We start from the raw sequence: 15,670 nt of genomic DNA, 5'->3' as shown, positions 1-15,670 counted from the left end.
TCCCGAGTTGCGGACCCACACGGAGTCCTCCTCCATCATACACTTGGGCCGCCGAACGCCATCCATTGGACTAATCTCCGGTTACCCACCGTAACACTAGTGTATCAATAAATTGGTGTCCATTGATTCACTCTTTTATCCTTTAAATATATATAAAAGTAAAAAAATTAAATTAATAAGATAATAAATAATTTATAATTTAACAAAATATCATGGGTTCAAATTTAAAAGAAATATATTTTTTATGAATTATATGGAAGGAAAGGTATTTTAAGAAAAGAAATTAGACATCAAACTTTTTTATATTCTCGTTATATATAGTTATATATAGTATAGATATCTATAATTATCAACTTGCATAATCATTTTCAAGTTGTAAACAAATATTAATTGATTTTGATTTCTTCACATTTTTTTCCCCTTGGTTTTTTACTTTTTTTCCTTTACGAAAAAAATTAAAAAACCGGCCATCCTTTGGTTCTCCGGATCCCATTTTTTATCTAACCATCCGGTCCGGATCGGTTTTCATAGGAGTGTTAATTCGGAAACTCCCCGTCAAGGCGTCATCCCAGTTTGAACATGAATAACATCCCGGTTTTTTATCTAACCGTCCGGTCCGGATCGGTTTTTATAAGTGTGAATTCGGTAATTCCCCATCATCCCAGTTTGACCTTGAGCAACATGCGATCTAGACATTCAGATTTTGTCTTTGCTTCTACTATAGTATTTCCCACTTCCCAGGTACACTGGTTTGTAGTTGGTAAGTAGTCTCACTCGAGATTCATTACTCACTAATCAGTAATTACTAGTTAAGGGAAGAAAAATGCATAGCGATGGGATCTTAGGAACGAAAGCGGGGGCAAGCAAGCAAAGGAAGTGGCTGAAGGGAAGAGAGAGATGGCTTGTGGTGCTTGGCATCATCCTCCATGCCGTTTACATGCTCAGCATCTTCGACATTTATTTCAAGTCTCCCATTGTTCACGGCATGGATCCTGTTACCCCTCGCTTCGCCGCCCCGGCCAAACGCCTCGTCCTTCTCGTTGGTACGTCCAAACCACGCACTCCACCTGTTTGTTCATTTGTCTCGCTCAATGTTTCGGTTATTTTCCCAGTAGCTGCACTTTTTTCTACTTGCTAGTGCCATTTATATTGATCAAATGATGCTATAGTGTTGTGAATAAATTTTGTTTCTATATGCTGAGTTTTGATTCTGTCTCCACGAGACTAAATTAGAGAGGGATATTTTCTGACCCACTTTTAGCAAGTATAGAACATGCATGAATTTGCTGAACAGAAAAAGAAAATTGTGTCTATGTCTTTATTTCTACAATCAAAAGAGTTTTAGCATCTACTGTCTTTGTTTTTCTGTCCGGGAGACGAAATCTGAATGCAGGCTATACGAAGTTGGGTTCTATTTTAAGTTGTATTGGCGTATTATGAGAATATTTGATTTATTTATTTGGAGATGCTAAAAATTTCATTGCAGCTGATGGTTTGCGTGCTGACAAATTTTGTCAATTGCATTTGCAGTATAACCAAAATTTAAAACCATTGTGGATGCTATAACAATAATAACTAAGCTTTTTTAGGTTCGATGGTGGTGCTATGGAGTTGTGTATAACTCATGTTTATCTATAGAGTTGGGTTCTATTTTAACTATTTATTAACATGTTATGGGAATATTGGATTACTTATTGGGTGACACTAAAAAATTTATTGCAGCTGATGGTTTGCGTGCTGACAAATTCTTTGAGCCGGATGCAGAAGGGAATTTCAGAGCTCCATTCTTAAGAAATATAATAAAAACACAAGGTCGTTGGGGGGTGTCTCATGCTCGGCCCCCAACAGAGTCGCGGCCTGGGCATGTTGCCATAATTGCTGGATTCTATGAAGATCCCAGTGCAGTAACAAAAGGTGGTTATTATTAGTCCTTCCGGTTTGTGATGGCTGGCTCGGTAGCTCTATGGGGTGTGTATGTGCTAAAAGGTTGATATTGTTTGCTGCAGGGTGGAAGGCGAATCCTGTTGAGTTTGATTCCGTGTTTAACAAAAGTCGGCATACGTTTTCTTATGGGAGTCCTGATATAGTTCCAATTTTCTGTGGTGGTTTGCAGCATAGCACCTGGGGTACCTATCCACATGAATATGAAGACTTTGCTACGGGTTTGAAAACGGTTTTTCACTTTGGACTTTTACAATTTATCAAATGCGTCTATATGAATAATTTATGTTTCATAGATGACAGAGAATTTCTTAAAGTTCAAAATTGGTTTGAAACTTCCTCTTTGTTTATATTAGTACATGGTCTGAATAATGCATAGTTGAATCGTCTGATTCCTGTATGCAATTCTAACTATTTCAAATAGGCTTTTGTATATTTTTACTGCATTGATACTAGTTTATGAAATCATTGTTTAAAACGAGGTTCTTTTGAATGTTATAATTTTCTGATGAGAATTACTATTGCAAAAGGCCTATTTGCTATACTAATTATCTTTTTCTCCATTGATACTAGCTTTTGACTTTTTCCTGCCTAAGTATAGTAGCTTTTTAAAATTCAGAACATTGAATTTGAACCCGAAATTTATTTGACTGTACTTTTTTTTACTATTTCTCCCGATAAAATGGCATAAGCATATAGTCCCTGCTATATTTTGTAAACAATTTGATTGTAGGCTATCTAGTGTAGTTAATGGCAAGTGCTCTAAAGATGCCCGGTCCCATTTGTTCACTGGATTGAGTGTGATTCTAATCATAAAAAAAGAAGGCTTTGAAAATATTGAGAGCTTATGATTTTCTCCACATCTCAAACTGTGGCTCCTGCTTTTTCACATGAACTTGTATTATGAAGATGTGAGGCAAGCTAGTGTGTAATATGGACAATAATTTGTTAGAGATGCTGGCCTTCCAACCTGCTTTTGTTGACGAGACATTTCATAAACATGTGTACATCAAGAAACTTGGTTTTCATCTAAATGTCTCAGTTTTATTCCCGTGTTAATTTGAATTGCACATGACGGGACATATGCATCTGATTTGCCTTTCATGTATTTTTGTTGAATATTCTTGTTTATGTCCATCTAATTAGGCTATTTGTGTGTGTCTGCTGAAAATGTCTGCTCCTATGAAATTTTTGGGGGATTTATTGTTGGATGCAAATGTGGCTTTGTTTAGTTCTTATAGTACAACTATTTAGAAATTGTTCCTACCTATTTTGAAATATGGGGGCTTATTAAGACTGACTGACTTGAAAAATGTGCACTCAGTTGGTCAAATTGTTCTCTTGAAGATTTTCTTGTACTTGCTAATTAGAAATTTAAAAATCTTACATGATAGTTTGCTAGGTGGAAAAGTAGTATTAACTATTATATAAATTATCTTACTGAATCCTTAAATTGATACATTTAACAATTCGGTACTCTTGAATTCTAAACACAGATGCATCATTCCTGGACATGTGGTCTCTTGATCAATTTCGAAGCCTTCTTAACAGGTCCCATGAAGACTCAAAGCTAAAGGGACTTTTGCAGCAGGATAATCTTGTTATATTCCTTCACCTGCTTGGGTGTGACTCTAATGGGCATGCTCATAGGCCCTTCTCCTCCATCTATCTCAACAATGTTAAGGTTGTTGACCATGTAGCTGAAAATGTTTATTCTCTTCTCCAAGATTATTTCAAGGATAATCGTACAACATACATTTTTACAGCAGATCATGGAATGAGTGACAAAGGTGGCAATATTTTTCTATCATATCTCTGTATGGATATTCTTTTCTTCATATCATAAATATATATTAATCCCATTCTCGTTGTTGAAACATGCTGGACCAAGAATTTCACAAAATGATGCCAGTTTACATTCCTGTTAATAGCATTTGAAGTGCCTTAATTCTATTGTAATCATTGAAAGATAGCAACTGTTCTTACGTATTTGTTGGCATACATCCACAATTTTATATGGAAACCAAGGCAGCAAATGATGAGAAAGCTTAGTCTTGATCTAGGTTGCATTAGCCAAATGCCCAAATCATCTTAACTTAGATCCGATCATCTTTTCCTCAATATACCCCATGAGAATCCCATTCTTTCAATGTTGGAATCAAGTCCATAGCTTGTGATGGATCCCAACATTCCACGACACTCTGCAGTCTTGGTGCGCATAAGATGGTTTGTGCACTACTCTTTGACTAGTCTGAAAAAACATTGCAGTGCTGGCATTCCAGCCATGTCACCCAACTGTAGTGTGGAAAGCTCTGTTACCAATTGATAAGAACCCAACAACGCAAAATTTGTTTTACTTAATTGGAAAACATTTCATTCCAGAACTTTTCCCTGCAATTAGTTTATTATTGATTCCCTCTTTCCATTCTCTCTTAGCAATATATCATGTGTAAAAGGCAATCATTGTGGCACTATGGCTAGAGTTAGTCATTGACTTGTACATGAAAGAATTCTTTTAATTTTCGATTATTTAAGTTGTTCTTTTGCCTGTATTGCATTTATTTGGTTGCTACTTTGAAATAAATATTGCTTTATAAAATCTTTCGTCCTTTATATATTTGTTTTATTTTACTTTTATTCATAGGAAGCCATGGAGATGGGCATCCTACAAACACGGATACTCCCCTTGTTGTATGGGGTGCTGGTGTTAAATATCCGAGGCCAATTTCTAGCAGCAACCATTCTGATTGTGGTTTTCGATTTGTTGATGACCATGTCCATGATGCACCAACACCAACTGAATGGGGCTTGCAAGGGATTGAAAGGGTGGATGTCAACCAAGCTGATATTGCACCACTGATGGTTTTATTCTTTTTGTTTCTCTGATCTTTGTTCGGAGCTTGATATATTTCTCCAATAATTCTTTGATTGCATGTATCTGATGTATTTATTCAATTTTATTTTTTATAACAGTCTACACTACTTGGTCTTCCTTGTCCTGTTAACTCAGTTGGAAGTCTACCCATAGATTATATCGACATGACCAAGGTAGCTTCTATTGTGCTTTTGTTTACTGTTTCCATTGGAATATTATGTTGCTTAAATTAAGGATTTGCATTGTCATGCTTGTGGTGAAAGAGTAGAAAAGCTAAAGTTTCTATAGGTAGAAGATAATAAGTAGGTCAATGATACAACCAAGATAATATTTATTTATTTATTTTGTTTTCCAGGCTGATGAAGTTGAAGCTGTTCTAGCCAATACAAAAGAAATTCTGAACCAATTTCTTCGCAAATCAGGTAGTGTTTGTTTCTTTGATTTATTGTGGATAACATGAACTATTTTTCATTGAATTGAATCCTTTGAGTCAAGTTAGTATCACTTAAATGATTATCTAGCCTTTGGACTGGTTAGTAAAGATTGAGAAGCAAATCAGGAGTAAAATGTTTTATCAGTAAAAGCAAGGGGAACAAAACAATAGAATTCTTGATTCATTCATTTTGTATTAAAAAAATGATCCTTCCTTCTCATGTTGAATGGAAGAATTGTTATTGATGATGGTTTCATTGACAACTTCAGATATCAAGCAGTCAAATTCTCTATATTTTAAACCATTCAAACCACTGTCTCAATATTCCTCAATATTGGATGAAATTGAGGATCGGATATTGGCTAGAGATTATGATGCTGCAATGGACCTATCTCAAAACCTCAGAAGTTTGGCATTACAAGGACTTCACTATTTCCAAACTTATGACTGGTTGATGCTCATGTCTGTAATTACCCTCGGGTATGTTGGTTGGATGATCTATCTTGTTCTACATGTGCTGCAGTCTTACACTTCACTGCCAGGAACTATTGGAACGGAGCAAGCTGGTCAGAGAAATAATTGTGGAAAAGTAATGTTTGTGTAAGCTTAGCATTTCCTAAAGTTACTTTTGGTTGTCATAAGTCATAACTTATGGTTAGTTTCATGTGACATTAAGTTGAGCTAAATAGAGATATTCTGAAAACATACATGGTAACATATAAATGAATGCTTATGAATCACACATTACTAAAATTCTTATTCATAGATAATTTCATTTTTCTTTAATGCCATCAATTAAATAAATTGAATATCTTTTTTTTTTCTGTTACAGATATATCTATTTGGATCTATAGTGATAGCAATCCTTTGTTTGCTGTTATTACTTGAGCACTCTCCGCCTCTTTACCATGCATACATGATAATGACGTCATTTCTATGGGTCCAAATATTTAGTGAATACCAGTTTATTAAAGCATTATGGAAGCTGTTATCTGGAAGAAGGAATTATATTATCGTTAAGCTTCTTGCCACAACTGCTGTCTCAGTTTTTATTCTCGAGTTCCTGGTATGTATATTTGCCATAATGTTATCTGACCATTGATGGTTCTATTCATCTGATAGGAATTATTTACATAACTTGGCAGGTTAATAGCTTCACTGAGAGGAAGCTTTATACCTGGTGTTTTTTAATTACTGGTGTTACAGCTTCTATCTATCTCTTTAAGATAGTTCCATGGAGATCTGGTATACCGATATTTGTTTGCATTGCATGTTGGTTTCTCTCTATCTTCACATTGATGCCAGCAGAAATTCCTGACAATAATCAATTAGTGTAAGCCACTTCCACCTAATATATCCTTTTCATAATAATGTAAACAAATGCCAAATGTTAATGCATGAAAATGGTAGGCGTAAAGAACCCACTGAATCTGAGTCACAAACTATATAGCCTTCAAAACTATTGACTTTGAGAGTGATACTTAAATTTTCCCATTCCATTTTCATTTTCATGTCACATACTCATGGCAGCAGATCCTGTCTCAAAATATTGACAGTGTCAATTGGAAGATTTGGAACATTAAATTCATTTAAAATAAATCAATGGCCAAAAACACTAACATTTTTTACACTTTTTTTTTTTGAAAAAAGAATAGGTTCATCTCTTTCGTTCTCTCTTTTGTCTTTTCCATGTCTTTGTCATTGAACTCATGTTTGAAAATGTTACTTTCTGCTCTTTTCTTTTTTTTTTTTTACTTTGACCATGATGGCTCTGAGATGTTTTCCTAATCTGATTATTTTACTTTCACTTTTCTCTTCTTGTATTTATCACTTCTGATATCTTTTTGTACCTTTTTTCTTCTTTAGGCAAATGCTTTTCTATTTGCTTATTTTCTTTCCTTGCATCATCTCCAACACAGCAAAATCCTATTAACTCTGTTGAATGTGTCGAATATTTTATCTGCAGAGTTGTTAGTGGGGCCATCATAATCATTATAGGAATAGGTGCAAGGTGGCTTGATCTACATGCTGGTGGGAATAAGTATTGGCTAAGTATATGCAATTGTGAGTTGAAAAGTCACAAATTTTCTTCTCTATTTTATTTACAGGTGCATATCACTATTTCTCTGGTACTGGTTTTGTAGGTATAATTATATGTTTTTATCTGTTCATTGATAATCATTTCATGTCCATCACTAGGCTCTGTTGGTCGCGTTATCTTCAGTCATGGTGTATTTATCAACAACTCACAGAACTGAAAAACGGGAATTGCTTGCAGTGCACCAGTTGATAAATTGGTCAGTTGCCGGTATAGCTTTCATTCATCTTCCTTTCATGATATCCTACTAATCATATTCATTTTTTTAAGCTCGTGTCATCTTTGTTGTGTATTTTCATTTTTGGTTTCTGAGTTAAATTACTCTGTGCCTTGCATCTCAATATTATGTTCTGTTTGGTTCTCTACATGTGCTATGGATGGTAACTTTTTATTTTTTAATTTTCTTCGGTCCTTTAACTGAAACACTGCTTAAAGTGTTCTTGCTTGTTAGTCATTACATTTCTACATTTCTAAGAGATTGTTTCTTATTTTACTATTCCAAGTACAAAATTCTGGAAATATGAAACAGAAGAATTGAAAATAGGAACCAAACAAGCCTTAATTATTTCAACATATCAATATTTATGACTTTGTTTTTCTTTCCCTTCTTTGTAGAAAGTAAAATTTATTTGTTGTATTCTCCATTATCTAGTATAAATTGACCTATTGACGTGGGAGAATTCATTGTGTTTCAACCTACAACCCTTTTTATATTCATTGTCTATTACTTGTAAAGTTTTAAATCCATATTTATTTTCACATTTCTGACTATAAGTTTATACTTCATCACTTAATATATATAAAGGACCAAACTCTGTCCTTAAGTACTGGCCTTCAAAATAGATATTTTGATCCACCATTTTTAATATTATAATTTTTCTTCTCTCGTATATTATATAATAGATTTGATGTTGATCTACAATTAGTGTAAAAGGTTCTCACACAGTCATCCAATCATTGTAACATCATTAAAAATATCTGGCTCTTAAATATCTACCTATTGAGTCAAATGTGTGATAGTGTCTAATTGTTTGACTCTGTTTAACATTTATTTTATTTCTGTTATATAAATTTGATACACCCATGTAATTAAATGATTATTGAATGTTATTTTTGAATTGGAATGTTAATACTGTTATTTTATGGAATGAACTATAATTTTTATTGTCTTGATATTGAACATTAACTATCATTGTTCCTCAGATTTCAATATTATTTGATGATGAATATATGCATTTATATGTAAATATATACATACTATTGATATTGTGCCATAAACAAGAATTATGCATTTAAGTCTTTGTTTTTATTCTTTTATGATATAAGTTACTTGAATACTATGAATGCTGTTTCTCCCTTGGCTTGTTGGCTTATCATGAGAAGTGTCTTTCCTCCACCTCATATTTTTGATAAGGGGAAATAAACAAATAAATAATAGATGAATGTAAAATTCATCACCATGTACAATAGTTATATTGATCTATTATCTCTTTCTAATATACTCCATATTCGTTTTTTCCGGCATTGAATTCTGTTCATTTGCCAATTACACACCCGGACTTGTATTTGTCTAGGTTTTCGTCAAAAAAAAAAAAAAATCGAACTTTATATCATCCCTCTTTCAATAAATCAATTATGAATTGGAATGGGAATTTGAAGATATTTATTATGGGAATTATGAATTGGACAGTAGGATTAATTTTTACATTCTTTATCATTTTATTAGCTATATTTATTATCTATAAACACTATATATATATATATATATATATATATATATATATATATATATATATATATTCCTGCTTTCTTCTAAATGACTTGTTAATGAAGTAATTTATGTTGGATGTTCAAATAGACTGATATTTGGCCCTTTCTTTTTTAGGTATTTCCATGGTACTCCCACTGTTCTCAGAAAATAGCCTCTTGTCCCGACTTACTTCCATATTTCTTGGCTTTGCTCCTCCATTCCTCCTCCTATCCATTGGGTACTGTCTCATTCACTGACTTTTTTGTGTCACCTGTTTTTTAATCAGCTTGTTATATATATATTTCACTCGTTTTTTATTTGAAATGTATGCAGATATGAAGCTATATTCTATGCAGCTCTTGCGCTAGTACTTATGGCATGGATACTCTTTGAAAATACACTTCTTAACTTAAATATTGTTAATACATCATCGGACAACAATAAAAAAGTTAAGAACAATCTCATCCTTGGACTTGAAAACAGATCTATGCAGCTGTCTGATGTGAGAATTCCTTTGGTTTTTGTAAGTCTGATTACCTTCTTTATTTTTTTTTTCTTCATAACTTGATTAATTTGAATATATATGTTAGAAAAGATCAAGTTATCCTGGTAATCAGTGTAGCTTCATCAGCTGTTTCACTAAACAACATTTTGTTACTGTAATGGTTTTGAAAGTTTGGTATTAGATTAGAAGTTCATATCAAATTAGTTATTTCCACAAGATTTCAAATTAATCTAAAGTCATTTGGTATATTTTTTATATGCATCAAAATCATTATATATTTATAAAATGCACAAAAATATCTGTTTGATCAGATATTATTGCTAGGAAATTTATTTTAAGATTTACCAGTACCTTCACAACGGTTCAGTATAGCATTTATTTATTTTAGTTTTGATTAAAGAAGGATTTTATGAAGATAAAGACGGGAATGATGTAAACCAATAAGAGGTCAATATGTATAAATCCTTTTACTAAAACTAAAAATTAAATGAAAAAGAAATATCAATGCTTTAGTAAATTGCAATAAGTAGCACAATCCTTATAACCCCATTTTGATGCTTTTGATTAACTCACTCACCGGTCACCACTGCTTTCAAAACCAAACCACTAGTTGCATTTGTTTCAACTTTTTCTTACAAAAAAAAAGCTCCAATGTTATTAACTAAAAGTTTAGACAGTTCTGTTTTGTATTTTCATTGGTCTGTTATTTATTACAAGCTTATATTAGTAACTTATATTAAGATAGTATTTTTTTTTGCTTTAAAAAAAAGAAGCTTAAACTTACCTTTGAACCATTCTTCACTAAGGTGAACAGCAAATCCATTTTTATCCTTGTGATAGAGCTAACTAACCCTATTATAGCCTTCTCAAATTTCATCTTGAAATAGACCACAAAGTGTACATGAAAACAAAACTACGTTATAATGCAGATGGTTTTATTCAACATTGCCTTCTTTGGAACCGGAAACTTTGCAAGTATTGCAAGTTTTGAGATTTCATCAGTCTATCGGTTTATTACTATATTCAGTGTAAGTGAAAGTTGTACTGTTTTGATATATAATTTCCATAGTTGCAATCAGCTTTTAAATGATAATGTTTTCTTCCTGTTGCAGCCATTTCTGATGGCAGCGCTACTTATCTTCAAGTTATTTATACCTTTCATGCTTGTGATGTAAGTATACTTGCGAATTTCCTGGTGACCCTATTTGTTATTTTTCAATAGTATTTCTTCTTTGAGAATCACCTAAAGTCAATGATGGGAATGTCCTTTTCTGTCTGAAGATGAATATCATGAAATGATACATCATTACATGGACTTCCAAAGATGTAATTTTAAAATTGCTTGCCACTGTCTGTTTCTAAAAAAATAAAATAACAAGGTAATGAGTTCTATCAGTTAGTAGATTTATTCATCATCTCTTCGGCCTTGTTCTGATTGATTATAAGGGATGAAAAGGAAGGGAATTGAATGTATTTGTAATAATCAAGCACTGCTATTTGGATTCTTAAAAATTAGGATGGAATCGAATGGAAACCAAAAGTTACAATGATTGTGATTCCAAGCATTCCATTTACTTCCATATGAGCTTCCAAACAATCCGTTGAAAAACTTTATTCCGTTCCTGATGGGAACTATATTCGATTTCATTAGATACCATTTCTTTCCACTTATGAAATGAAGAACTGATTGCTACTCATCAGATGAGTCACAAATTGTTTCACTTTGTGCTATCTTGATGCTTTTGAATCCATTTGTTTTATTGTCCATCTTATGTTATTTGTAATGGACAAAACTGCAGATGTGTATTCAGTGCGATAACCAAATTGAATAACGTTCCAAGGTTGGGATGCTATTTTCTTGTCATATTATTCTCAGACGTGATGACCATTCACTTTTTCTTCCTGGTATGCTCATTTTATTCTTTATATTTCATTGTGTCAATGGTCGTCTAGAATTGTTGTTACAACATAATTCAGAGTCATAATACTTATATATGTGTGCCTTCATATCATGATAATAAATACAGGCAATCAAGTTTGCAGTTAAAATGACCTTTCTTCCTTGTTTGTGAAAATGATATCTATAATTGTCTCCCATTTTATGTTGATGTTCTATTTTGTTATCTATTAATGTTTAGAGATATGAAATGAAACCTTTATTTGTGTTTTAATACGCTTTGTTGAAAAATAAGGTCTGCATGATATGAAAGGATACTGATCAGAAAATATAAATAAATAAAGATAAAAATATTAACTATATGAATCACTTGGGAATGAAGAACATATAACTTCTATCTAAATTTTTAGAGGAAAGAACATTTAATTATAGTTGTCATTTAACAAGTTAGTGAAGAACATATAACTCACTATTTATGGTCATTTTTTAATATATTTTGTCACATCTTAGGAAACTGCAAGAGTAATAATTTTGGACTCCACTATTAAAGCAATAAATATAAATATTTGACAATGAATCAGATTGCAATATATAATGCTAAATGAGTCATATATAATCTGGGTATCTAATATTTATTTATCCATCAAAGGTATATCTGTCCGAGTTCTACTATGCTTGTTTAATCCAAGTGCTGTTTACTATTAGCGTGAAATGATCGTGGATGTTATTGACTCTGTTCTTTGATCAATAGAAGTACTGTTTATGGATTAAAGTGAAATTTGTCACATATATATTATATATATTTGAGGTCATATACTGAGTGTGTTTGCTGACAGGTTCGGAATACGGGAAGTTGGATGGAGATTGGTAATAGCATCAGTCATTTTGGTATCATGAGTGCCCAAGTTGTTTTTGTTCTTTTACTATTTGCTCTCACAAATACCTTCACCAAGGACATCCAATGTAACACAGCTGCAAAATCCGCGCGTGCACGGAAGGCAAATTAGTTTGCATCTCAGAGACATATTTGGCCCTAAAAATGAGCTCTACCATAACATCATGGCAATCAGACTATGCATTTTTGTTGGTGGCTTTAACGGAATTTATGACCACCCTGGTTTTGTGCCGATCTCTGGTAGCTTCTGTTTTCCATGTGAGGTCCGGAGTTGTAGGGGGTGATCCCGGTGCTTACTGTCCTTAATGCAACTGGGGCTGAAATTTGGTGTGTTAACTGATCTGTCTCAATTTTTTTTGGTTCAATATTTGAGTCCCTCCTAACTATATGGTTCAAAGTTGAGATTGAGGGACAATTTTGGGAAACTCAGGCAAAAGTTATCAAAAGAATTTTGCTTTGCGGTGAAATGGAATCAAGAACTCGTCGATTGTTTTTATTATTTGGATTCTGATTTACATCCTGCACCTTGGTATTTGAGTTCATAGAGCTGAGCGTAATTCGGGTCTGGATTGTTAATTACAACTGAAAGGGGAAGGATATTATTCGTTTGGCCTGTGAACAATTTATTTTGTAAGAGTGTAGCAATGTGAAATATTCAATCGTTTTTGTTCTACTCTACTTTTTGGGACCTCAATCCCAGTTTAAGTAATATTCATACACACCGATATCTAGTGATGATTTCGTAATAATGTATGACTAGATTTACACCGCGCAAAAATGTGAGAAACTGAGAATGAAAATGAGAATATTCTTTTTTTTTTAAATTAAAGTAAAATTGTTTCGTCTAATTTTAAAAATATATTAATAAAGATTATGTGTATGATTCTTTTCAAATATTGATCTAAAAATAATTTTCTATAGGGTTAACTACCAAAAACGCCCCCGAATTATTCAAACGCTGACAAAAATACACCCGGATTTTACTATCGCCAAAAATACCTTTAAATAATTTAAAAACACAACAAAAATACCCAACAGTAAATATATATTTTCAAAAAATGCCTTAGAGATTGAATTTTGATGCAATTTTTTGCAAGAATAATTATAAAATTGAGATATTATTATTCTTAAAATTTGGTGATTTTTCATTAAGTATATTTTTTTTATAATTTTTTTGTTAACAACTAATAATACGTTTAAAAAATCACAAAAAAATATATACTTAACAAAAAATCACCAAATTTTAAGAATAATAATATCTCATTTTTCTAATCATACTTGCAAAAAATAGCATCAAAATTCAATTTCTAATGTATTTTTTGAGAAATACATATTTAATGTTAGTTTTTTTGCAAGATTATCTAACATTAAATATGTATTTCTCAAAAAATACATTAGAGATTAATTTTGATGCGATTTTTTGGAAGCATGATTAGAAAAATAAGATATTATTATCTTTAAAATTTGGTGATTTTTTGTTAAGTATATAATTTTTTTGTAATTTTTTTGTTAATAACCAATAATACTTTTAAAAACTCACAAAAAAATATATATTCAGCAAAAAATTACCAAATTTTAAGAATAATAATATCTCATTTTTCTAATCATGCTTGCAAAAAATTGAGTCAAAATTCAATCTCTAAGGTATTTTTTAAAAATATATATTTACTGTTGGGTATTTTTGTTGTATTTTTAAATTATTTAAAGGTATTTTTGTCGATAGTAAAATTTGGGTGCATTTTTGTCAGCGTTTGAATAATTCGGGACATTTTTGGTAGTTAACCCTTTTCTATATAATTAAGACTATTTTGTGAACACAAATTCATCTATACTAGTTAATTACATGTAAATGTGACTCCATGGAAAGTATTTTCATCTATTTTAGTATTTGGATATACAAATATATATACGAATTGTTTAGCCATTTTTACACGGTAAATTATGAATAACCTTCCCTTTATAGGAGTGTGGCATTAACAATTCGCATGAAACACTTGCGTTATAGCACTACCTATCATTTCTTACTAAGAACGTGTCAAATGCATGCTTTTATCGTGAACAAATTTTCATTCCTTTCTTAATAGTGACTTGTGAAGTGCTTTTTTAAGTTGTGAATTATGGACATGCGAAATGCATAGATTTGTCGTGCAAATTTAATTTCTAGGTCTTATTTCACATGGATGTGTTGTGAAATGATTCTAAAATCCATCCCCCGTCACCTTATTGCCAAAATCTATCTGTTGTGTATTTTTGCAACTATTTTCGAATTTGCACGTTGTTGAAAATAATTAATTTTATTTTTCATTTAAATAAGAAAACCATCATTTGCTTATTTGAGCTATTTTTCACATAAAATTTCAATGACTGAACTTACAGGCGTGGAAAGTGGTAACAAGAAAATTAGGAACGATGAGGATGACATTTTGAAAAGAAATATGTAAGTGAAAAATAAAGGATATTAGATTTTTGATGAAAATTAAAGAATTTTTTCTTCAAACTTTTATTTAAGAAAAAAAAGATACAAATCATAAAAATATAGATATTTAATTAGTTATACAATATTAGTTTTTATGAAAAATAAAGAATATTTTTGTCAAATACAAGTAAAATACGTGTATTTAACTTGGAACTTTATCTTTACAAGGAAATTTCTTTTTTTTTTTAATTTAAAATATTTTTTATTATCAATGTATCAAAATTAAATTTATAAAATAATAGTATAATAATTTAATTATAAAAATAATATATTAAATGTAATTATGTAATGAAAATGACTTGTATAATGTGTTAGTTACTTGTTGTATTTAGTTTACTAATATATATATATATATATATATATAATTCTCTAGTTAGTCACCAAAAAAAAAATTCTCTAGTTGAATCTTCTAATAAATTCAATTCATAGAAAATTTTAAAAATTATATTTTGTTATAATAATTAACAAGACGCTTTCTTTGATTGGAAGAAGCTTATGAAAATAAATAATGCGGCATACATACTGTTAACGAGAAGATCTAACAAATTCCAGCTTGGTTCCACAAAAGAGAGCCCCAATTTAGTCATTTTGGTTATTTATTCCATTTCTAGTGTCTAATACACTGTACGCGTCACAATGCCAGTTACTCACCAGCACTTCCATTGCACTTGCAAGAACATGACTTTCCCGAAAACACCCTGGCATGGCACACAAATGGGTCCCCACTCCCGCCTCCGGTGCACCCATACATGCCTTAAAGCACGCATCCCGTGATTAGTGCTTCACAATGGTGGCGCGTG

The 15,670-nt window shown here is 31.7% G+C and overlaps 1 protein-coding gene across 2 annotated transcripts; it reads left to right on the top strand.

The window, feature by feature from the left end:
• The first annotated feature begins 676 nt into the window (after nucleotides 1-676).
• Nucleotides 677-13,177, top strand: LOC130936291 (uncharacterized). Of its 2 annotated transcripts, XM_057866336.1 has the most exons (18): nucleotides 677-1,043; nucleotides 1,723-1,914; nucleotides 2,007-2,162; nucleotides 3,438-3,731; nucleotides 4,586-4,803; nucleotides 4,915-4,989; nucleotides 5,172-5,238; nucleotides 5,519-5,838; nucleotides 6,082-6,315; nucleotides 6,395-6,582; nucleotides 7,216-7,357; nucleotides 7,449-7,557; nucleotides 9,233-9,335; nucleotides 9,431-9,620; nucleotides 10,532-10,630; nucleotides 10,715-10,773; nucleotides 11,402-11,507; nucleotides 12,336-13,177. In XM_057866336.1, the coding sequence occupies exons 1-18, from the start codon at nucleotides 824-826 to the stop codon at nucleotides 12,504-12,506; spliced, it is 2,943 nt and encodes a 980-aa protein (XP_057722319.1). In that variant the 5' UTR covers nucleotides 677-823; the 3' UTR covers nucleotides 12,507-13,177. The 2 variants fall into 2 exon arrangements, with proteins under 2 accessions (XP_057722319.1, XP_057722320.1); XM_057866337.1 differs by lacking the exons at nucleotides 677-1,043; nucleotides 1,723-1,914 and having other exon boundaries at nucleotides 2,083-2,173.
• The last annotated feature ends 2,493 nt before the right edge of the window (nucleotides 13,178-15,670 follow it).

This window comes from Arachis stenosperma, chromosome 6 (assembly GCF_014773155.1).
Source record: "Arachis stenosperma cultivar V10309 chromosome 6, arast.V10309.gnm1.PFL2, whole genome shotgun sequence".
In the NCBI taxonomy this organism is placed as follows: Eukaryota; Viridiplantae; Streptophyta; class Magnoliopsida; order Fabales; family Fabaceae; genus Arachis; species Arachis stenosperma.
This window is presented reverse-complemented; position numbering and strand designations above follow the sequence as displayed.

Coding starts and splice junctions, on each gene's coding strand:
- LOC130936291 (XM_057866336.1), top strand. CDS start 824: ATGCATAGCGATGGGATCTTAGGAACGAAAGCGGGGGCAAGCAAGCAA. Junction 3,732..4,585: donor TCATGGAATGAGTGACAAAG/GTGGCAATATTT, acceptor TTTTATTCATAG/GAAGCCATGGAGATGGGCAT. Junction 9,336..9,430: donor TTCCTCCTCCTATCCATTGG/GTACTGTCTCAT, acceptor AAATGTATGCAG/ATATGAAGCTATATTCTATG.